Raw genomic sequence first — 23,853 nt, 5'->3', positions numbered from 1 at the left:
ATAACAATCTGGACCAAACCTTATATTAACCACATTAGGATTTAGAAGCTTCCTCCAAAGGAGGCTGATCAAAATCAGCCAGATGGTGGGAGCTCTGTCACAACCCAAGCTCTGCCTGTTTTGTATGTGCACATGACAACAGGCATGTGGAGCTTGGATCACAACACCACACCCATCATCTTGCATTTCTTCCTCTTCCCCTTCCCCCCAATCTCACTGAGCAGCAAAGCATAAACAAAACTGGTTCTGATCCATAACGTGGTTTAGCTTCGGCTTAACACATTACACCAAGCCAGCCATTGTGGCTTGTTAAGCCACGATTTAGGACATTGCGCTGGGTAACTCTGTCAAACCTTTGTGTTTTGTTTTGTTTTGTTTTGTTTTGTTTTGTTTTGTTCAGTAAACCGTGGCGTCGATTCGGTGCGTTTAAACGGACTTTTAGGAAGAAGCGATCCCGAAGGAACGAGGGCGATGGCGAAGGTGCGGCTGCTGAAACGAAGACAACCCAGGTAACCTTGAGGTTGTCGGATGTTCATCCCGAACGTCTGAAGGGAGGGGGGGAGGGGTTAGGGCCGGATCTGCTGTTCCCGGAACAGCAGCCGTAGAAGGGAAGAAAGTAAAGGCTGCAACTTGCAACGCTCCCTTGCAGCACAAGGAAAACAAACCCGCGTCGGGCAGAAGCGGAAAGGCTCCTTCCCGAAAAGTGAACGTGGGTTGAAGGGGCGTGGCCGACCGAGGGACTTGCGCTCTCCCTGGGGGAACAAGCCGAGTCCGCTGACAATTCAGCCGGAGTTGCGGCCTCCCGCCGTTGCCCTCGACTGGCCCGATCGGTGTTTTGTGCCTGGCGGGGAAGAAGCGCCCGAGTTATCCGAGGGATCTTCGAAGTTCCCAAAGGAAGGGGCGCCCTCAGCCCGGCTGCCGAGCATGGGCGGGCAATGCTGCTGCTTATCCGAAGAGCAGCTCCTGAGGCTGGAGATCGAGCGGCGGCTGCGTCGAGACAAGCGGCATTCTAGCAAGGAGCTGAAGTTGCTGCTCTTGGGTGAGCCGGCCGGCCCGTCCTGCCTGGGTTTTGGGTTCGGCCAGGGTGGGGTCAGCCCAGGAGGCGCAGCCTTGGGGATCCGCTTCAGGAGCGATCTGGGGACAGATCGAGAACCTGCTGAGGGCAGGAGCAGAAACCCCGGGCTCACCCCTGCCAAGATCGCAGGATTTAGGGCAGGATTCCCCGAATGGTTAAGTTAAGAGGTTCTGTTTCAGAGCTGAAGAAGCTTCTTGAATGAGAAGCGAAACGTCTTCAAAGAAAACACCAGGAAACCCAGTTGCCTCTTGAAAAAAAGCACCTTTGGGACAACCATAACCTGGATGGATGACTCTCCATAGATGTTCTGGTTAAGAGTTGCTAGTATTATTTTGGCCTGGTATTTTAACATGAAAGTTGAGGCTGAGATTTGTAAATGTGCTTATTCCTAATTTAAAAGGCTTGTTTTAAATAAAATTACTAGTAAATTAGGTCATATAATCCTAATTTAAGGGGCAGGACCGGAGACCAAGGTGCTGATGTTTCTAGGGAATTTACTTGAGGCTATTTCCAACCTTACTTTACTGAGAGATACAGACAGCTGAATGCAGGAAGTTTATTCAGAAATTGTTGGGGAGGGGCAGTCACTGGCTTCTTATCTAGGATAGGTGAGTAATGGTGTAGTCTAATTGAATAGACTTTGAAGTCCAGTTTATATTACACGGAATTGAGGGAATGTGGACAGAATTTATGTACATAATTGCCATGTGATTTCTTTGCCACGTTTGCACAGTTCATGCTTCTGCTGTGACTGGGCGCTTTACTGCATGTTATCACTAAGATTAGGACTTCTTAGAGGCAACCCCTCTATTGTGGTGCAAGAACCCCAACACTCATGGTAGCATGAGTCGATATTCAGTTTGGACCAGGACACTGCACTCAGTCCAGCCATGAAACTCACCATGTGACTTTGGCAAACCACTACCGAGATAACTCCATTCCCCAAGGTTGTTATGATGATAGACCAGAGTGGGGGGAGAATGATTTTTGGGGATGGTTCAGCCAGCATGCAGTTAATAACAATCATCTGCATTGATTCTGCAGTCCCTCTGGATTTTACTAAACCGCTATTAGATTAATGTGAGAAAGCTAAAACCAGCCCAGAGGAAGGAAGCCCACACTGCAGCCAAGGCAACACACAATAGGTAACATCAGGCTGCACCTTTTGCTAAACTTGGTTCTCTGCATGGTGTTTTTTAAAGGAAATTTTTAAAATAGAAGCTGTGAGCGAATAAAGTTCTTATTGTGGTCCCAATGAAAACAATCACCTTCAAGACACTCCTTCCCGCCTCTTTCTTTAAGTATGGAATTCCACAAGACGAACATCCAGCCTATGAACCATTCTTGATGTCTGTGATCTAATCCACCTTTATTGTCTCTGTTTCCAGTCACTGTCAGGCATCTGACTTTCCTCCATGGTAAAGGGTGATGATGCTTAAGAGATTTTATGCACGTAGAGGTTGTTCTTGGATAGTCTTGAAATAAATAAGCTTTAACACTGGTATAATTAACAGCTGATAATCTAAGGATGAAGTGAATGCAATGTTTTGGGAACATCACTCTTGTTATAGTGATTGTGGTGTGATTAGGTAGAGAAATATGATCCACATGACCACAGAGATGTCTTCGGACAGCACTGGCTCCTTGGCTTTGAAACGGCGATAAACACCACCCCCTAGAGTTGGGAACGACTAGCACATATGTGCGAGGGAAACCTTTACCTTTACCTTTAGTAGCACTTTGCTTTTACAACGTGGATATTCTTCTTGTCCAAAATATCGTAATTGGTTGTTAAGGATGGGAAGCAGCTCAGGTGAAAGAGAAATGTATTTTGAGGCATTACAGATAGTCATTGACTTACAACTGTTTGTTTAGTGACCGTTCAAAGTTAGAACTGGAAAAAAGTGATTTATGTCCAGTTTTCACATTTGCAACTGTTGCAGCATCCCTATGGTCGCACGATCAAAATCTGGGTGCTTAGCAACTGGCATGTATTTATGACAGTTGCACTGACTCGGGATCATGTGATCACCAGTTGTAACTTTCCTGGCCGGCTTCCGACACGCAAAATCAATGGGAAAAGCCAGATTCTCTTAATGATCACATGATTCATTTAACTATTGTAGTGATTCACTTAATAACTGTGGCAAGAAAGTTATTTTACTGTTGTAAAATGGGGCACAAGTCACTGAACAACTGTCTTGCTTAGCAATGGAAATTTTGGGCTCCGTTGTGGTTTGTAAGTCGAGGGCTACCTGTATAGAGAAGGGAAAAAAATGGATATTGACATTGCTGAGTCAGACAGGCCAATGAATGACATGGAATAAAAAACTTTGTTATATTCTAATTAAAATTTCAGATGACTGCTTGGAACTTGGGAGGAAGAATTTTAGTAGGAAAATGGTGAACTATTTTTTTGAAACATTTTTATGTTTATTCATACAAACACAATAGTTAAATAGCAATAGCCATATTCTTTCTTGCTCATAGGATAAATGGTGATATTCTATTTAGTATATTTCAAAACGATTTTAAAGTACTGGTTAGAGTGCTTGAAAAAAGGGGTAAAGCTCATGTGTGAAACCTTGGCTTTCTCATATAAGCAATAACAGCTTTTTGAGTGAATCTTCTGAAACATGTATTTCTGTTCTAAATATCAAAAAAAGAAAAGAAAATTCATTTTATCTGCCAATTCAGTTATCGCCATTACTATTTATGATTAGTACTAGCAACATAGTCTTAAAACAATTGAAAATCAAGGATAGTGATTTGAATCGGCACAGGTAAAATAGTTAGTAACCAAAATATTGACGCAACTAAACCTCATTAAAGCCAGTAATGTATTGTATGATGCTTTCAAAACCGCATTAGTTATGCCTGAACCTCATTTGTGGTTAATTATTTGCTCATTCTATTTTGTTACTACTGCAACAGTGATTTTGAATGAAATTCATGTCTGAAACGGAAAAACTGTATTGGATGTTCACAAATCAAGACAAAAGCACCTTTTAAGATGTGTTCCTGAGAACTGTTTAACAGAATGACAGACCCTAAATATTCATTTTACCTCCATTCCCACAATCTGCCAGATTTAAATAACAATGACAAGACCAAGTCCTATATAACTCAAGATCTGAGTATCTAAGCTCACATCTATACTACTACCTCACTCACCACTTCTAAAGCAGCCTATGCCTGAGGCAGCCCAAGATTAGATAAGTGTTTTTTTTCCTTACCCCAATGTATGTCACTATAAGGTTAGTGCTATGCAATATGTGACTCTAAGTTTCTAAGTAGTGTCTCCTTTGGTTGCTCTTGTGCTCAACTGGAGTTTATGATGGGGCACATGACTTTTTAAGCAGTAATACTTTCAGAGTATCCTCCTTCCCAAGCTTTCTGCAAAACAATTATTTCTGCAACCTCCTTAAAGTGAAGCTCAGAAGCTCTTGGAGATTTTCTATCTCAGGTAAATTCTGCATGACAGATCTGGGTGAATAGATGCTCTTTGCTGAAATCTCCTCTTATCAAGAGGTAGGACAGGAAGGGTCAAAGAGGCAGGCATTTTGATGACTGCTCCCCTCATTTATAACAGTTTATCCCAGTGGTGGGTTTCAAATTTTTTTACTACCGGTTCTGTGGGTGTGGCTTGGTGGGCGTGGCATGGCTTGGTGGGTGTGGCATGGCTTGGTGAGTAGGGCAGGGGAAGGATAAAGTAAAATCTCCATTCCCTCCCCACTCCAGAGGAAGGTTACTGCAAAATCCCCATTTCCTCCCAATCAGCTGGGACTTGGGAGGCAGAGAATAAGATGGGGGTGGGGTCAGTCAGAATTTTTACTACCGGTTCTCCGAACTACTCAAACTTTCCACTACTGGTTCTCCAGAACTGGTCAGTACCTGCTGAAACCCATCTCTGGTGTATCCTCAACACAAGAGTGGCCTCCCTCTTATTTTTCTTTGTGTTTTTCTGCAAGTGCAGAATCTGCTTTTTCTAATTTTGGCTCAACTAAGTGTTGGTCCATCCCATTCCGCAGGAATTGACTGATCGGCTTGTCATGCAAGCCTGACATGGGCTAGGAGAGAGTGATTGACCCAAAGTCGCCCAGCTGGCTCTCATGCCTAAGGTGAGACTAGAACTCACTGTTTTCTGGTTTTCTAGCCTGGTGCCTTAACCACTAGCCCAAACTGGCTCTCAGTGTCCTCTCTCTTATGTCTTCCAAGGAATGGTTCTGGAAGGCCTTGTTAATTTGGTAATTAGAAAAATATTTGTCCCATTATATTTTTGTTAACATTTAATTTATATTATTTGTTGCATTAATTTTGCCTTTGATTTTGATTACAAAGCCTCTTGAGTAAGAGTTTATACACTATATAAATAAAAGAAATAAAATGTGGTTAAACAAAAGTGCAACGAAGTGAATTTACATTTACATTTTGTTCATTTTCTTAGTAAAATTGATTATATGCCTACAATTTCTGGTTACAGTTATTGGAACATACATTTAGAAATATTGATTAGCACATTTATATTTTTTTAAATGAAAATGATTTATGTTTGCTTGATATAGTCAGACATTTGCAATGTTTGTATGCAGCTCATTTTCATGACTTGGCATTTTCTGAATAATTTTCTTTATTGTCAGGTGGCACGTTGAACCATACCTGTGGGCACGCGATTGTTGCCCTAGCTCAGCTCCAGGGTGCATGGATTTTGGGTGCGCTGGCCAGCTGATTTTCGGGCCTTCTGGTCCCACCAGAAGTTGGGAAACAGGCCATTTCCGGCCTCTGGAGGGCCTCTGGGGGGGAGGCCGTTTTTACCCTCCCCAGGCTCCAAGAAAGCCTCTGGAGCCTGGAGAGACTGAAAAATGGGCCTTCCGTTCCCATCAGAAGTCGGGAAATGGGCCATTTCCAGCCTCTGGAGGGCCTCTGGGGCAGGTGGGGAAGGCCATTTTCGCCCTCCCCAGGCTCCAAGAAAGCCTCTGGAGCCTGGGGAGGGCAAAAAAAACGGGCCTACCAGGTAATTTTTTTGCTGTTGTGTGCCAAAAGTAGGGGAGCCCGGGGGTGTTGCATGCACATGTGCGGGGGCATGGGGGCAATGGCAAAAACATTAGCCATCGCTGCTATTTACAATACTATGCTATACACACATACCAGTTAATAAGAATAGCAAGGTTTTACCCAATTTTTTCAGTTTTCCAGAAAAAGGAAAAGAACAGTGAAGCAAGTAAATATATAAGCATAAAAGCTTGAAGACCAGTTATTGTCATTAGTCATAGGACCCTGAGTCATTTTTGTATTTACTTATACAGAATCGTTATTGTTGTATTTTTATCCCATCTTTTTTTTTAAAGTCCTAACTATGAGTTTAGGCAAACAAGGATGTCTTTACTTCCTGATCTGATGGAGTGACAGGGTGACATATAAAGTAAGAAACTTGTGAATGATAGTACCGTAGTAATTGAATCAGGGAGAGTTTTCTTAGCAATTACTGAAGTAATAATATACTTCTGATTGAAACTTCTACTTAGCTTTCAGATATGCCATGGTTCTCAACAGACTAGCTGTTCTGTCCTGCGTTACCTCACAAACTCTTCACAATAAGGAATACTTCAATATTTTCAGTTATTAATTTTTTTACAAACATGTAACTAATCCCTTCAAAATCTCAGTATCACATGAATGAGAGAGCATTGTGGTTGTATTAAGTCTTGAAGTGGATTTCCTGTCTGCAAAAACCAAATACAATTATTGCTTTTTCTGAGTTATGAAAAATACTCAAAGGAAAGGGAGAGCGACAGCATGTCTCCTTGGTAACAGTAAAACCAGCAGGTTTTTCAATTTCACTAGGGGATGAATATAGCTCTCAATACAATTTTTAGATAAGTTTTTGTTAAATTAATGATCAATTAAGCTTACTGCACCTACTATGACAAAGGAAAAATGTAACATCAGCTAGTTCTAGGGACTTCTGGTAGATCTCTGGAGTATTTGGAGTAGACGGGTAAAAAATTGCATTCAATTACTTAATGTAACAGTAGCAAATTGTTTTCTCCCATGCCTGCATGCACCATAAATTATATTGCTGAAAAGACCAATGTAAAACTTTATGTGGAAAGTATGTGGCTCATTTAGCTCAGTTCAAGCACAAAGGCAAATTCCTGGGTCTTGGCTTATTTAGCTTCTGGTTTTCTTTTTTTTTTTCATTAGGTTCCATTTGGTGGTTGGTGGGCTTCTAAGTGACTTGTATGACATCTGAAATCTCCCCAACATTTTGTAAGGTCCCGCTCTGTTGTTCTTGTGAAGCAATATTTGCCCTTGTTTTAGCTGCACTAAATGCTAAAAAATCTCAACCTGAGGAATAGAGCAAGATATTTCTACTGAAGTCCCGTGATGATGTTACCTAGGCTGGTAACGAAATGTTCAGGAACTAAATGTGAAGCTAGGAGAGCAAACCACTGCCAAAATCTCAAGATGTATCAGGTCCACATTAAAATTAATGTTTAAAGGTCAAGAAAAATGTACAAAGGAAAAAAGGGTCAGGGGAGAACAATGAAGAGAGAAGATGCTGTCAGCATAGCAATTTCAGTTACAAACACCCCCCCCCCAAACTTCTGTAGTTAGGATATGAAAAGTAGCTTTTGTGCTTATAAAGTCTCTGCGGTCTGAAATTGATAGGGTTTTGATAACTACGGGAGTCTGGCTTCTTCACATTTTTATGGGAGTTGGGTCATGTCTAGACCAAACCTTCATAATCTGATATTCCCGCTGCCACTTTCATATGTTTGACTATAAATCAGTCATGTTGGAGAGAGTGATGGGAATTATAGTCAGTGCACCTGTAGGATACCAGATTGTGGAAAGTTTATCTTGACAGTTTATTACAGTACTTATTTGTTAAATGGTCTTTTGACTTGGGGTTGAATGTAAGTGTTTATCTTCTGGATACCACTCTATAAAAAAAAATCAGCCTTTGATCACAGCTGGACTTAATTTTCCCATAGGTAGATGCTTTCATGCTTTGAAGCTACGTCCAAAATTGCTCTGCTCATTAGAAAATGCTATGTGGAGATGTGCCATGATAGCTTCATTGTATTATCAGATGATGAATCCATAAGAATTGAGAAAGAAAGGGTTTGTATCGTGCTTGAGGCAATGAATCTTGCTCTTGATTTTAGAAGAATGTGGAATAACGTCAGAGTCTGTATGGATCAGCCACTGGTTACAAAAACACCAGCAGGTTATAAATTATTCTTATTATAGTGGGGAAAGTAAAGCCTCTTTGTCAGTTCTTGTGCTTCACTGGAAAATGGAAAAGGAGAACAATTGGGGATAATAATACATTGAGAAGCGGCAGTAAGAACTGATTGCTGCAAATGAATTTCTTTCAGGAAAGCCACAACAGTCTCTAGATACTGAAATTGTGGGCTTAACTTTTAGACATCTAAAGTAAACACTGCCTCATTGAACTATCAATTGTTGCAGATTTGTGCCTGTATTGGGATGGCAGTATTATTTAAGCACACAAGGTTTAAGCACACAATGGGATTTCAATGTATTTCCTGTTATGACAAATATCTTAAAATCAGTTATGACAAAGATATTATGACAAATATCTTAAAATCAGTTTTATGAAAGCTCAATTATAGCTGAATTCAGCTGAATTATAAGGCCCAAATGAGAACATTACCACCAGAGAGCACGCAATGTGTTTTTGTCTCGGCAAAATGCTAAACTTGCAACTGCATATGTTTTACTTCAGAATATTGATTTTAAAAATTCAATCAGTCAGAATAGAGCTGGAAGGGACCTTGGAGGTCTTCTAGTCCAGCCCCCTGCTCAAGCAGGAGTCCCTATACCACTTCCAGCAGGTGGCTGTCCAGGCTTTTCTTTAAAATCTCCAATGATGAAGAACCTACAACTTCTGAAGACAAGCTGTTTCACTAGTTAATTGTCCTGACTGTTAGGAAGTTTCTCCTTAATTCCAGGTTGCTTCTCTCCTTGATTAGTTCTCATCTATTGTTTCTTGTCTTGCCTTCTGGTTCTGGAAAATAAGTTGATGCCATCTTCTTTGTGGCAGCCCCTCTAATATTGGAATACTGCTATCATGTCACCCCTATTCCTTCTTTTCTCTAGATAGGTCATGCCCAACTCCTGCAAACGTTCTTCATAAGTTTTTGTCTCCAGGACATTAATCATCTTAGTTGCTCTTCTTTGCACTTTTTCCCAAGTCTTAACATCTTTTTTGTAATGTGGTGACCAAAACTGGATGCAGTATTCCAGGTGTGACCTTACTAGGCATTTATAAAGCAATACTAATACTTCAAGTGATTTTGATTCTGTGCCTCTGTTTATACAAGCAAGGATTGTATTAGCTTTTTTGGCTGCTGCCGCACACTGCTGACTCATGTTTAAGTGATCGTCCACTAGGATTCCAAGATTCCTCTCACAGTTACTGTTTTTTGAGCCACGTTTTGTCTAATCTGTACTTGTAGCTTAGATTTTTCCTGCCTAGGTGTAAAACCTTTCTTTTCTCCACATTAAACTTCATGTTGTTGGATAGGGCCCATTGTTCAAGTCTGTCAAGATCTTTTTGTATCTTAAGCTTGTTTCTAGGGTGTTGGCTATTCCTGCCAGCTTAATTCCATCTGCAAATTTGATAAATTCCCCTTCTATTCCCTCATCTAAGTCATTTATAAAGATATTGAAGAGTATTGGAGTACTGAAGTACTGGAGTACTGGAGTACTGAAGAGCTGAGGTGGCGCAGTGGTTAGGGTGCAGTACTGCAGCTATATCAGCTGACTGCTAGTTCAGCAGATCAGCAGATCAAATCTCACCGGCTCAAGGTTGACTCAGCCTTCCATCCTTCCGAGGTGGGTAAAATGAAGACCCAGATTGTTGGGGGCAATATGCTATTTAGTATACTGTCTTTGGTGTAAGCCGCCCAGAGTCCTTGGAGAGTGGGCGGCATAGAAATATGAATAATAAACAAACAAACAAACAAACAAACAAACAAACAAACAAACAAATAAATAAATACTGAGCCTAAGATGGAACCTTGTAGTACCCCACTACTTACTTCCCTCCATGTAGATATAGTACCATTAAGGACTACAATAGTTTGACAGCCATTGTCAGCCAATTTTGTCAAACGGGCTGTCAAAAAGCATGGTTGCTTAGCTTTATCCAATGCTTTAGTTTCCATATAGATAGTTTGGTTGACTGATTGCAGAAGTGTGTTAGGCGGGACACAGAGAAACACATTCTGGCTTCAGAATGGCTTTCACTTGGCAGCCAGACTACACCGGCACTGTTTCCTTTTCAGTACTAGACCTAGTTTTACTTGTGTATTTGAGGCTTAACAGTGATGGCCTGCCAGTACTCAGCTGTGTTTTCCTTCAAGAAAATCTGTGCCTCTCCAAATCTGTGCTCATTGCTGTTTTAATTTTTAAAACTTTTCATTTATTTATTTTTATAGAAAGGGAGGGACGGAGGGAGAGAGGAAGGAAGGAAGGAAGGAAGGAAGGAAGGAAGGAAGGAAGGAAGGAAGGAAGGAAGGAAGGAATGGACAGGGAGGGAGAGAGAGAGAGAAGATTTTTGATGCTCTCTGCCAATTTCCCACAAAAAAACTCAGGAAGTTGGAAGTTGCTCTGGCTCCCACTGCTTTTTTTGCCCAGTAATAGTCATTCTGTTTTTCTGTTTAGGTAAGGAAATATCTCTGGAATGATGACCCAACTAGGTAAGAGTTGTCTAGTGATAGTTTAAAGTGCTACAGTAGTGCCTAAACCTATGACCACCTTGTTAACACAAATTAGCAAATTAGTTAGATTTTCACAAGTTAATGAATTGAGCTTCTTATATCAACCCAACCAGTGCATTCTACCAGTGAAACATATTGTTTAGTGAATTCAAAGACAGAAGCTGTCTGCAGGCCCAATTACTATAGTTTTTTTTTAAAAAAAACTGTTGAGAAGCTATTAAGGAGAGGTTAAAAAGAGAAAATGAAGAGAAGGCATAGTATTGGTGAAATGAAAGATGAGAAACGAAAGATAAATAATAATTTAAACTTTTAAAACATATACACTATACATAAAAATAACCAGTACACGCAGAGAGAACTTGCTAGAAATTATTAGCTTCATTACTCAATTTTAAAATACCCTCAGTATACTGGAGACACAGGCATTTTCAGATCATTTGAAGCATTTCAATACCCCAATATTTTTATTTGTGGTATTGAGAGACCTCTACTGGTGGCATGGGAAAAATATTTGAGTTTTTTTTTTAACAAAAATGTAGTGTGCTCTTGCTGTTTCCTAAAGCAGTCAAACCACCGTTCTTATAGCTTCTAACCTTTTAAAGATATAATACAATATCTAAGTAGATTATTTAGTAACACTTTAAGAGAACATTTTTATGCTAAATATATCAGTTGTAAATTTACCTGAAGAGGAAATGTTGTGACTTTTTAAAGAATTTTCTTTCCAAAGTATAGGTATGTTGGTGTATTAGAAAGATTTTCAATAACAGACTTATTCTTTCAGATTCTCATGGGTTAATGTAATATTTTCAATCCCTGCCTCTGACTTCGTTTACAGTGACTTAAAAGCATTTAATCATATGTATGTTATTGTTTATATAAAAACTGAAATTTTGTGGCTGTGCTTCAGGCCATCTCAGGGGTGAAATCCAGCCGGTTCTGACAAGTTCTGGAGAACCGGTAGCAGAACTTTTGAGTAGTTTGGAGAACCGGCAAATACCACCTCTGGCTGGTCCCAGAGTGGAGTGGGAATGGAGATTTTGCAATATCCTTCCCCCAGGAGTAAGGAGGGCATGGAGATTTTGCAGCATCCTCCTGCCACTCCCACCAAGCTTCACCACGCACACCAAGCCACACCCACAGAACTGGTAGTAAAAAAATTTGAATTTCACCACTGGGCCATCTCCTTACTTACAGATGCTATATTTGCTACTTTTTGGATAGGCCTATGTGTGCGTCAGTTGATATTAGCATGAAGGAATAAAATCTCCCTTCCCTTTAAAAATTTGCCACTTTCTCCATGTTGCTTAATTATTTCTTTCCTTTCTTGCAGGTACAGGAGAGAGTGGGAAAAGTACATTTATCAAGCAGATGAAGATAATTCATGGATCAGGCTTTTCAGAAGAAGAGCGGAAAAGCTACACAAAACTGGTTTATCATAACATATATTCTGCTATACAAGCTATGGTGAGCGCTATGGATGCTTTACAAATTCCATACTCATCTGAACAAAGCAAGGTATATTATTGCCCATACATTGAAATCACTTTTGCTGTTTATTGTATAAATTGGATTAAGTAAAAATGCTCTGGTATAAATCCATTCAGTCAATCTGGGTAGGGCATGATTATTTAATGTGCAGATATGGAGTAGCTGGAAATATGTGAGTGATTCTATGGATTCTAACCAAGAATTTCAACGTTATGCTAAAACATGTATTATTTCACAGTGTGATGGGTTTAGGAATATGTTATATGTAAAGGAGGCTGCATTAAGGTCACTAGATCTGGATTGCAAAAATCTGGATCATCATTAGAAGACAGCAGCTTATTACTGTAGGTTACACAGTCAGCCAGATGTTTAGGCTAGATTCGACATTTCATCCCCTTATTGAGTCCTTCCCAAGGACATGGAGTGGGCAGATGTTTTGATGGTGTCATCGCAGGATGTAAGTTGTTCCAAGTAAAGCTATCTTTGGTATTTATTGCACCCAAGACTTTCTTTTTACCACAGTGGTTCTATTTCTAGCTGCAGGTCTGTGTATATTGTGATTTTCTCCAATTTTTTCTCTTCTGTTCTGCTGTTTTCAGATATTGCAGTGTCTACTTTCCAGACCTCTTTGTCTTTCTTATCAACAATGGTTAAGTCTGGGGTATTATATGGTAGGTGCGTGTCTGTTTTAATTGTAAAGTCCCAGAGCACTTTAGCGTCTTCATTTTCTATTACATTGTCTATTTTGTGGTCCCACTGGTTCTGGCTTGCAGGCAGATATCTTGTAGATATTCCAATGCATCATTCTTTGCCATACTGTTGTTTAGAGTCAGTCTGTGCAATTTTCTTGCAACAGCTAACTAGGTGGTCCACCATTTCTTCAGCTTCTTTGCAGAGGCGGCATTTGCTGTCTGTTGCTGTCTTCTCAGTTTTGATTTGTATGTATTTGTATTAAGGTTTGATTTTGTGCAGCCAAAATTAGTGTCTCTGTCTCTTTCTTCAACTTTCCTGTTTTTAGCTATTGCCAAGTTTTATTATTATCTGTTTTGCCTGGTAGTTTTTTATATACTGGCCATGTAAGGCTTTTGGTCTCTCCAATACTTAGTAAGCCTTCATGATGTAGTAGCTTCATTGCATCTTCGTCACTGTCCTTCTATTCTTCCAATGACCTTTTTTATTCTTCAACTCTCTAGTGTGCTTAAAACATTCCATGCCCCCTCGTTTTCCTTGGTAAGTAGAGTCTGATATTGTCATTGTACTATGGATGAAGGCAGTGGTGGGATTCAATTTTTTTAACAACGGTTCTGTGGGTGTGGCTTAGTTGGGGGTGTGGCTTGGTGGTCATGTGACCGGGTAGGCGTAGCTAGCTGGTCATGTGACTGGGTGGGCGTGGCTAGCTGGTCATGTGACCGGGTAGGCGTGGCTATCTGCATAGGGACTACTCAGAGGGCTGAAAAAAGTCATTTCTGACTGGTCCTCGAACTTTTGACTGGTCCTCGCACTTATGACGATCCTCACATTTATGCCCGTTGCGGCATTCTTAACAACCGTATCACTCATTTCACAACTGCTTCTCTTCATCATGGTGACAAGATAGGGCAAAAACGTAAAATGTGAGGACAGTTGTAAATTCGAGGACTGGTCAAAAGTGCGAGGACCAGTCAAAAATAACTTTTTCAGCCGTCTGAGTAGTCCATATGCACAAAAGAACTACCCAGAGGACTGAAAAAAATGATTTCTGACAGGTCCTCGCACTTTTGACCAGTCTTCGCACTTATGACTGGTCATCATTTATGTCCATTGTAGCATTCTTAACAACCGTGTCACTCATTTCACAACTGCTTCTCTTCACCATGGTGACAAGATAGGGCAAAAACGTAAAATGTGAGGACAGTCGTAAGTTCGAGGACTGGTCAAAAGTGCGAGGACCAGTCAGAAATAACTTTTTCAGCCCTCTGAGTAGTCCATATGCATAAAAGGATATAGCAATAGAGAGGGATGAAGGAAGAGAAATTAGAGTAGGAGTGAGGGTAAGAGAGGGAGAAAGAGAGGAGGAGAAGGAGAAAGGAAGAGGAAGTAGAGAGGAGAAGAAGAGGGGGCGAAGAGAAAGTAAGAAGGAAAGAAAAGACAGAGGTGGTAGGTTTGAGGAGAAAGATTGCTGTACAATAAAAAAGATGAAAGGGAAGAAAGCCAACCCCAAACAAATATAAAGATATTAAGATAAAGAATGAATTGTTAAACTAAAGAATAAAAGAGAACAAATATGAATAAATAGCAATAATTAGAAACACACATACAAACATACAATGTATTTTCTTTGAACAGAGTATTTGGCCGGTTCACAAATTTAAACAGTGTTTAGTCATTTCAATTAAATTTACAATTTCTGTATTTCCTTTTTGCCATATTTATTCCTCATCTATTTTTTAAAAAAACCAGTATTACCCTTCATTCTCATCTCTAATCTTAATCAAATTCAATTTTTCCCTCTATTCTATATTATACCCCTTCCCATTGTCATCTATTTTTATATCCATCCTCACATTGGTTAATTATGTAATATTACAATTGTTTAATACAAATTCAACATTTTAATATAAATCAATTAGTTATATAACTATCTTTTTTGTATATTAATCAATATGAACATGAATATTCCAATTATTTCCATGCAATCCAATTTCTTACAAATCAATTAATTATATTTACCAATAATAATAAACCAAATAATTTCCCCCATATATTCCTCCAAACCACAACTTAACCATTTCTGCTTTCAACACAATATACAATTAATAGTATCTCAATTATTACAATTCCCTAGTTAAATAGAGCTTTTTTTCTTTTGTGTTTTAAAATCTTGAACTCTCCTCTTTTGCCCTAAATTTCCCATTGTTTGCAGTTTTGCACCTACCTTTTTTGGTGAGGAAAAAGAAAAAGAAATCTCTCTCTGCTTCATTTTGTCATGTTGTAGCAAAGACCCTGCTTTACTTTCAGTTTCGCTTTTTCAGCATAGCTAGGCTAGGGGAAAAAAAATCTGCTCGAGCACTCTTTGCAGAGAGCAATAGAGCCCTGGCAAAACAGCTGAGAGCAAATCAGCTGAGAGGAGGGAGGCCGATCTAATCAGGCTTTATTTGCAAAAAAAACAGAATTTTAAGTGGTGTTCCACCAAGTGGCTTAAAAAAAATAATAAAGCCTGAATTGCATTAATGTTCTTATTTATTGGAATGCAAAATTGGATTACTCAAGAGATTTCAGGATTTGCAAAAGCTTTTGCGCATTTATTCTTTATGAATGAAAACATGGATGAAATAAATATTTACATTTGTTTGGCATTTTAAAGACCCTGTTTGAAAACTACTTTAGACTGAGTTTCTGCTTAGTAGTCTCAGAGTCTTCATTCTCTCAAACATAGTGAAAGCTAATATTAAAAAGGGTTTACACTAGGCATTGTTGGGCTACTGTATTCCCAGAGATCATGTCACATGACTGCAGTGCTTACAACAGCATTTCCCATCACTTGCCATTGTTAAGCAAGAATGACAGGTTAAACAAGGACCTCACGTGACTGCAAGTTTCTACTTCCTGCTGGTTTCCAACAAGCAAAGTCAATGGGGAAGTTGATCACAAGAAGTCTTAGGTTTGGTGGCTTGCAAACAGGTGGGTAGGTGAATGCTGTGGAGTGCATGTGAGCATAGGCAATGAGTGCTGCCGTGTGGCGTGAGTACAGGCAGGCAGGTGTGCAGGTAGAAGCTATGGCATGGTGCAAATGAACATAGATGTATGTGTGTTTGTGTACTACAGCCTGGCACTCCTCAAGAGATAAAACAGCAGGATTGTGAGCAACTGACTGGAGTGACTAGCAACCTCCGGCCAGCTTCCCCACTGATTTTGCTTATGGGAAGTTTGCAGGGAAGATCACAAATGACAATCATGTGATTACAGGGCTGCGGCAACAGCCACAGTTTGAAGGACTGGTTGTGAGTCTTCTTCATTCAGCATCATTTGGACAGTTGCTGAACTAGTGGTTGTAACCAAGGGCTACCTATGATATGCAGGCAGTCCTCCACTTATGACCACAGTTGAGCCCAGAATTTATGTCACTGAGTGAGAAATTTGTTAAGTGAGTTTTGTCACATTTTATGACCTTTCTTGCCACCTTGGCTAAGTGAATCACTGCAATTGTTAAATTAGTAACACGGTTGTTAAGTGAATCTGGCTTCCCCACTGACTTTGCTTGTCAAAAGGTCACAAAAGGGGATCACATGACCCCTGGACTCTGCAACCATCATAAATATGAACCAGTTGTCAAGCATCTGAATGTAAATCATGTGACCATGGGGATGCTACAACAGTCATAAGTGTGAAAAATGGTCATAAGTCACTTTTTTCAGTGCCACTTTAACTTTGAACGGTCACTAAAGGAAATTTTAACTTTGAACGGTCACTAAATGAATTGTTGTAAGTCGAGGACTACCTATATATGTATCTCTACAGAATTTAGCTAGAGAATCTAGCCTATTTGATCATCCCTTCCCATCCTTTTATGGCTCACTCTGCAAGATAGTATAATGTAAATATATACCTGACTAAAACAAAGAGACCTATAATTCAGTAATGTAAAGTGCTGTTAGGCAAAATTAATTAGGCATAGATTGCTAGTGAGAAAGTTAAATTGATTTATTTTATTTATGTATTTATATCCTTTATAAATAAAGGATATAAATAGTTATTTCTTTTTATTTTTTTGAATTTTGAATTTTTCCAGCTCTTACCTGTCTTTTCCTATAGTTAGTTAGTTTAATCTTGTGTAATTGTGTAATAATACAGTTGGAGGGAAACTTTTTTTCACAAGCTGTCAAAAAGGCAAATTTCATGCTTGGGATAATTAGAAAAGAGATTGGAAATAAAATGCCAACAGGAGAATGCCCTGTGTTATGTCATCTGGAATACTTTGTACAATTCTGGCTGCTGCATTTGAAATAGAGCTGGAAAAGGTGCAGAAGAGAGCAATCAATTATCTACCTTACGAGAAAGAATATCTGGTACTTCTCAGCCTAGAAAAAGGCAGCTGAGAGGGAATATTATCAAGGTATGCACAATCATGGATAGCTGTAGGGGAAGGGTGAGAGAACCTGGGGATGGAGTTAAAAGAGGAATCAGCCTACAATCTCTGTGTAAATATAAGTGAGCTAAGTCCAACATCCCCCCCCTTTGAATTCCATTGACCCCTATCTAACTCCTACCAGATGCTGACCTTAGTTGAGAAGGTTCCTGTGCATAGGCATGTTGTCGTTGTTGTTAGTTGCGAAGTCGTGTCCAACCCATTGCAACCCCATGGACAACATTCGTCCAGGCCTTCCTGTCCTCTACCATCCTCTGGAGTCCATTTAAGCTCAGGCCTACTTTTTCAGTGACTCCATCTAGCCACCTTGTTCTCTGTTGTCCCATTCTTCTTTTGCCCTCAATCTTTCCCAGCATTAGGCTCTTCTCCAGTGAGTCTCCAGTGAGTGCATAGCCATGAGTGGCAATAAATCAGTTTAATTGGACCTTCACATATGGACATGATCTTTCACACCTTGACAATGTCTGTCTCTCGAAACACTAGATTCAAGAATCACATAAGGAAGTTGTTAGAAGGAGATTTGGATGAGACAGATTAAAGCACTTCTTCACAGAATGCATAATCAACCATGGAATTTGTAGCTGTAAGACACTTTTGCATGGCTTTACAGAGAATTGATTAGTCATGAAGTTTCATCGTTAGAGATAACGATGAGTTGGGTGCAGAACGCCTCCAAATATACCCATTGAAGATGAATAATCACAGGCGTCCACCATCTCTCACTTATTGCACTTCAGAAGTTTCTGATTTATCATTGTGAGAAGCAGTGTTCTTACATCACCTGGCAGCGTTTCAGGATATGGAGAATACAAGTCTCATATGAGACTCAGGTTGGTTGAATGGCTAAGATATTGGGTTAGAAGCTGGGAAAGCCTGGTTCAAGTCATCACTTAAACATGGAAGTCAGTTGGATGACTTTGGACTAGTTGCAAATTGGAGTCACCACAACTCGGCATCAGTCATCTGCAACACACGACTGAAAAACAAAATCCCTTGTTACAACAAGTGTTGAGGAGCTTCCCTGTAAAATTAGGTGGGTACAGTGAAAAACAAGCAGCCCTGGCAAATGAGTGAGACAAACAATAAAACTGCTATGGCTTCATAATTTGGCTTTTCAATAAATCTAGAATATAGTTTGAAGGGGTGACAGTTTTTGTTCACTCTTTTTACTACATTTGCATTTTTAATTGGCTTTTAATTGCATTGTTTTTGTTTTATATTAGTTTCCTGTGGATTGCATCCTGACAGAAAAGTGAAACGTTGTTCTCATATTTTTATATTAAATATTTCTTATATTTATATATTCTCTAATATATATTTCTAAGAATCTCTGAAACAAAAAAGAATTCTTTTCACCCGCCATCTCAGCTTAAATAACCTATCAGAATATTTTTCCTTCAAAGTTCTCTATTATTTGTTTGAATTCACTACTCTTTCTGCGCTGCAAGTGTAGAGAATTTGTAGCCCACATGTTAGTATCAAATAAAAAATGAATTAATAATGGGTTATGCCTTTAAAAAGAGCAAATATGATTATACTTCCAGTAGAAATATAGGTAAAGGTAAAGGTTCCCCTCACACATATGTGCTAGTTGTTCCCGACTCTAGGGGGCATTCCTCATCTCCATTTCAAAGCTGAAGAGCCAGCGCTGTCCAAAGACATCTCTGTGGTCATGTGGCTGGCATGACTAAACGCCAAAGGTGCACGGAATGCTGTTACCTTCCCACCAAAGGTGGTCCCTATTTTTCTACTTGCATTTTTTATGTGCTTTCGAACTGCTAGGTTGGCAGAAGCTGGGACAAGTAACGGGAGCTCACCCTGTTACTTGTAGAAATATAGTTTCCACTATAATCTGCATTGTAAATACATTAAAAGAATTTTTGGCAATGTGTAAGAGTAACAAAGGGGATAACCAAAGGAATGGAAACTGATAAATCCTATAAACAGTTATTGAGGAAACTGAATATATTTAGTTTTGAAAAAAAGAGATCCAAGAGATCATCTTTCATGTACAGTATTTAGGGGGGGCTGTCACACTGAAAAAAAAAAGAACTATTCTTTGTTGCCTCAAAATGCAGGATGTGGAATAATACCTTTAAGTTAGCAGCAGGCAAAGTCTGCTTCAGTCTTAGAAATAAATCATAATGGTAAGAGTTAAAGCATAGTAGAAATAATTTTCTGTGGAGATTTTGGGCTTTAAGCAGAAAGCAGGACAGCCATTTAATTTCTATTCCTGAACTGCAGAAGGAATTGGCTTGCTCGGTTGTCTATAGTGCTCCTTCCAGTTGTGCAACCCTGACGTGATCAAATCCCTGCCTGTGGCCAAATCCTCCAGTAATTCTCATAACTTTGTTTTCTAGGTTGCTATCATTGTATTTAAGGAAGAGAATAGTCCAGTCTAGAGAGGAAAATGTGGTAAAAAATGGCATTGGATTGAAGGAGAAGTTCAATTTCCTTGTTACTAGTTTGCTTTCCAAAAATACCTTATCTATACAGGTAATATTTGATTTATGATCAGTCACTTGGCAACTGAGATTATGATAGACCCCCCAAAAGCAATTTACAACCCAGTTTTGAAGTTATGGCCACTACAATACCCAATGTTCATTCACTGTTATGACCCACCCACTCCCTGTCACCAATCACACACTTAAACTGTAGGGACACCCACCTATTCCTCCTATTTCCCCCCATCCCCCCATGCCCTGCCAGGTCCCTTCAGGTCTTGGGTATTTGTCCCCCCCCTCCGGGTCCCTGCAGGCCTTGGACTGGTTTTCCACCCCACCAGGGCCCAGGCCTCCTCCCGACCGACTCGCTGTCACCAATTGCACACTTAAACCTTTCAAAAGTCTCAGAGCTCGCGGCTTCCGGTTTGGCTTCCGTTGCCACCAGACGATCCTTTGAGACCGCCAGCCCCGTCGCCCGTAAAGAGCCGCCTTTATAGCTGAAAGGCGGCTTGAAAAACTCTATTTCCACAAGGAAACGTGAGACAGAGCCGGCGAGGGCAGGTAGAGCCCTCTGCGAAGTCCCCAGAGTTCTTTTTTACCTCTAGGGAGGAAGCAGGATGAGGCTCCCTATTTTCCTCGCCACTGCTCCGGGCTTTGGGAGAACTCTGCGCTTTGCAGAGCCAGGCGATGGGACCAGACCAACTAAAGAAAACTAACAGACTCTCTGAATAAGTAGGATGAAATCCGGATCTGGGACCCTAAACTGCAAGTACTTCTAACAACCCTAAAACTGACTTTAAAAGTAAAGAAGAGTGGAAGGGGGGAAAAAAGAAAGTTTAAAATGGCGACTGGCTGAGGCTTGAGAAGAGCTGAAAGCGAAAGTCCTTCCATTTGACTAGTTTAATATGTTACAAAGTAACTGAGATAACAGCGCTGGCTAGAAGTGAAGAGAAAAATTCTTATTTCATGCTTCTTCCTTCTTAGAGATTTGATATTGATATTGTTTGGAGAGAAGTTTTTTTCTTTAAAGGGGAAAAAAAGAAAAAAAAATCTGCTTGTGTGGCAGGATGGCGTTAAAACTCACAAAGCCAGACAACCAAGCTGTGGGGGGGGCTCCCCCATTTATAAACCACATGAACAAGTTTTGAGTTTGCAGATGCAGAGGCTTTAAAGATCTAACGCAATTTGTATTGGAGGAGATGGCAAGACATGATGAGATTGTGAACCAGAACCTTGAAAAATTTAGACAGGAAATTAAAGAGTTGGTTCAACAAAAGTATGATAAATTCAAGCAACATATGATAAGTTTTGTAGACGCAATGATAAAGATGGATGAAAAGTTTAATTCAGAAATAGAGTCTAATATGAAGGAAGTTGATTATAAGATTCATAATTTGGATAATAAAATACAAAGAATTGAAAATGATTTAACAATGATTCAAGAAAATAGCTCAGAAGTAGAGTCAAAAATAAAGGAAGCTGACTATAAGACTTACAACGCAGATAATATAAAACAAAGGATTGAAAATGAAGTTATAATGATGCAATTCAGATTTATGGAATTTGCAGTCAGAATTAGGGGAATACAGGAAGATAAAAGAGAAGATTTGAGAAAGATGTCTGCTGAAGTTCTGGCTGGGATTTTAAAGGTTAGTCCTGAAGAGGTATCCTGTAAGATTGATAAGGCCTACAGAGCAAATTCTTGGGTGGCAAAGCAAAGGCAGTTGCCTAGAGATGTGGTGATTTACTTTACCGATAAAGGAATAAGAAATGATATTGTACAAAAGTCTTTTAACTCCACTCTTGAAATGTATGGAAGGAAGATTTGGATATTTAAAGAGCTGCCGCCCAAGATGTTAAAAGATAGAAAGGATTTTGGTTTTTTGGTGACTGAGCTAAAGAAACAAAACATCCCATTTAGGTGGGATGCTCCTGTTGGAATAATATTGAGATATCAAGGAGAAAGATATCAACTAAATACTGTTGAAAAAGCGGAAGAATTTTATTATAAGGTTCTTAAAATGGATTCAACATCTCCATGTATAATACATGAGGGGAATAAAGAAAAGCAAAATCAACAAGAGATTGAAACCCAGGCTAAGCAGATGGAGGTGGAGGTAATGGAAAAACAACAAGTTACAGAGGCTTTTGTGGACGAGCCGCTTATGGATTCTCCTTCAGAGGTTATAGTTGGATTACCTATAAATACAAGAGAGGTGGCTTTGGATTCTAATGTGATGACTTATCAAGTTACAGACCAGCATGGAAATCAATCAGTTGATATACAACTCCTAGAAAGGCAACCAGGATGGAGATCTAAGCCATAAAAAGTTAAGAAAAGAAGAAGCAGGTCCTACAAAAATAAAAATTTTTAGACTAAACAACAGTGTAATGCCAATTACTTAAGAGACGATTAAAAACATGAAAATATAGCTGAGGCAAAGTATTGGTTTTTACTATTTTGAGGAGAGTAACAGATCTCTGCAGTGTTGTGCTTTTGGGATGTGGAAGATGGCCTTTAATTGAGTGGATTGGAACTTTCTATTTTGGACTCTTTGACAAATGGATTACGTTTATGCTGAGCTATAAGGCAAGAGAACTATGGGACTGGGGCATGCAGAAGATCTGGTTGTTACCCTAATACGGTGGTTGGAATTAATAATCTAGATGAAAGACATTACAGAAGACACTATATGGAATATAAATATAAAGTCACTCGGGTGGTTTTTTATATACGAAAACATTTATTATTGATAGGGGCAGATGGTAACTGAAGATACTGAATATACTGTTGGAACTAGAATTTGATGTTACCCTAACATGGGTGATGGAATTAACAATCCAGTTGAAAGACATTACAGAAGATACCATATGGATTACAAGCTTAAAGTCATTTGAGGATTTTATCTATATATGGAAATATTTTTTAGTGGTGTGGGCAGAAGAACAAAGATATTGAAAATATTATGTATGGTAGACCTGCAGGAAAGTGGGTGGAGATAGGCTAGCTTACTGATTGTTTAGTTTAGGAAAAGGGATGTTATGTTATATTAATATACGTAAAAGATTTGAATTAAGAGATATATGTATGGGGGAGGAGGAAATGGATAGATTATGAGTTGAAATTGCTAAATTAGGATTTATTATATAATTTTACAGCTGAATGTTGCTTTGAAATGTATAGTATAAGGGGGATATAATAATATTGTTAGAAAGAAAGGGTCAGCATATGGGGGGTGGAGTAAAAAGGATGGTAAAGTATTATATAATCTGTTATTAATTTGGGTTTTATTCTGGAGAAGCCACAGGAGGAGGGGAGGGGGAGGGGGGGGTTAGGGAGGAGGGGGGGAAAAAGGGGGAAAATCTGTATTTGAAAAACTTTTTCAATAAAAAAAAAAAGTCTCAGAGCTCCAAACTTCACATTAGGGAAGAAGGGCAGGCCGCTCTACCCCTCAATATCCTTGGGCCACGTAGTTGTGTCCTGATGCCAAAGGAATCAGGCTTTATTTGCAAAAAAACAGAATTTTAAGTGGTGTTCCACCAAGTGGCTTAAAAAAAATAATAAAGCCTGAATTGCATTAATGTTCTTATTTATTGGAATGCAAAGTTGGATTACTCAAGAGATTTCAGGATTTGCAAAAGCCTTTGCGCATTTATTCTTTTTGAATGAAAACATGGATGAAATAAATATTTACATTTGTTTGGCATTTTAAAGACCCTGTTTGAAAACTACTTTAGACTGAGTTTCTGCTTAGTAGTCTCAGAGTCTTGATTCTCTCAAACATAGTGAAAGCTAATATTAAAAAGAGTTTACACTAGGCATTGTTGGGCTACTGTATTCCCAGTAATTTCTAATCCATTTTGAAGAAGTCTCTTAAGCAGAAACTCCTTTTATATGTAACCTTTTCCAGACCTTTTTATGTAACCTTCGTCAAGCTCAGACTAGAAATTTCATCCCCC

General features: G+C 39.4%; 1 protein-coding gene across 1 annotated transcript in view; it reads left to right on the top strand.

Moving 5' to 3' along the window:
- Nucleotides 1-924: 924 nt before the first annotated feature.
- LOC139311227 (guanine nucleotide-binding protein subunit alpha-14-like) overlaps nt 925-23,853 on the top strand; it is a 40,096-nt gene continuing 17,167 nt past the window's right edge. The window contains exons 1-2 of the mRNA XM_070935620.1: nt 925-1,039; nt 12,164-12,348. Of these exons, the coding sequence (XP_070791721.1) occupies nt 925-1,039; nt 12,164-12,348 (300 nt within the window). The remainder of the gene's footprint in view (nt 1,040-12,163; nt 12,349-23,853) is intronic.

This window comes from Pituophis catenifer, unplaced genomic scaffold, assembly GCF_029215685.1.
Source record: "Pituophis catenifer annectens isolate HBS135680 unplaced genomic scaffold, rPitCat1.0.hap2 SCAF_2, whole genome shotgun sequence".
NCBI lineage: Eukaryota > Metazoa > Chordata > Lepidosauria > Squamata > Colubridae > Pituophis > Pituophis catenifer.
Note: the sequence above shows the minus strand (reverse complement) of the source record. Positions and strands in the feature narration are given on the sequence as shown.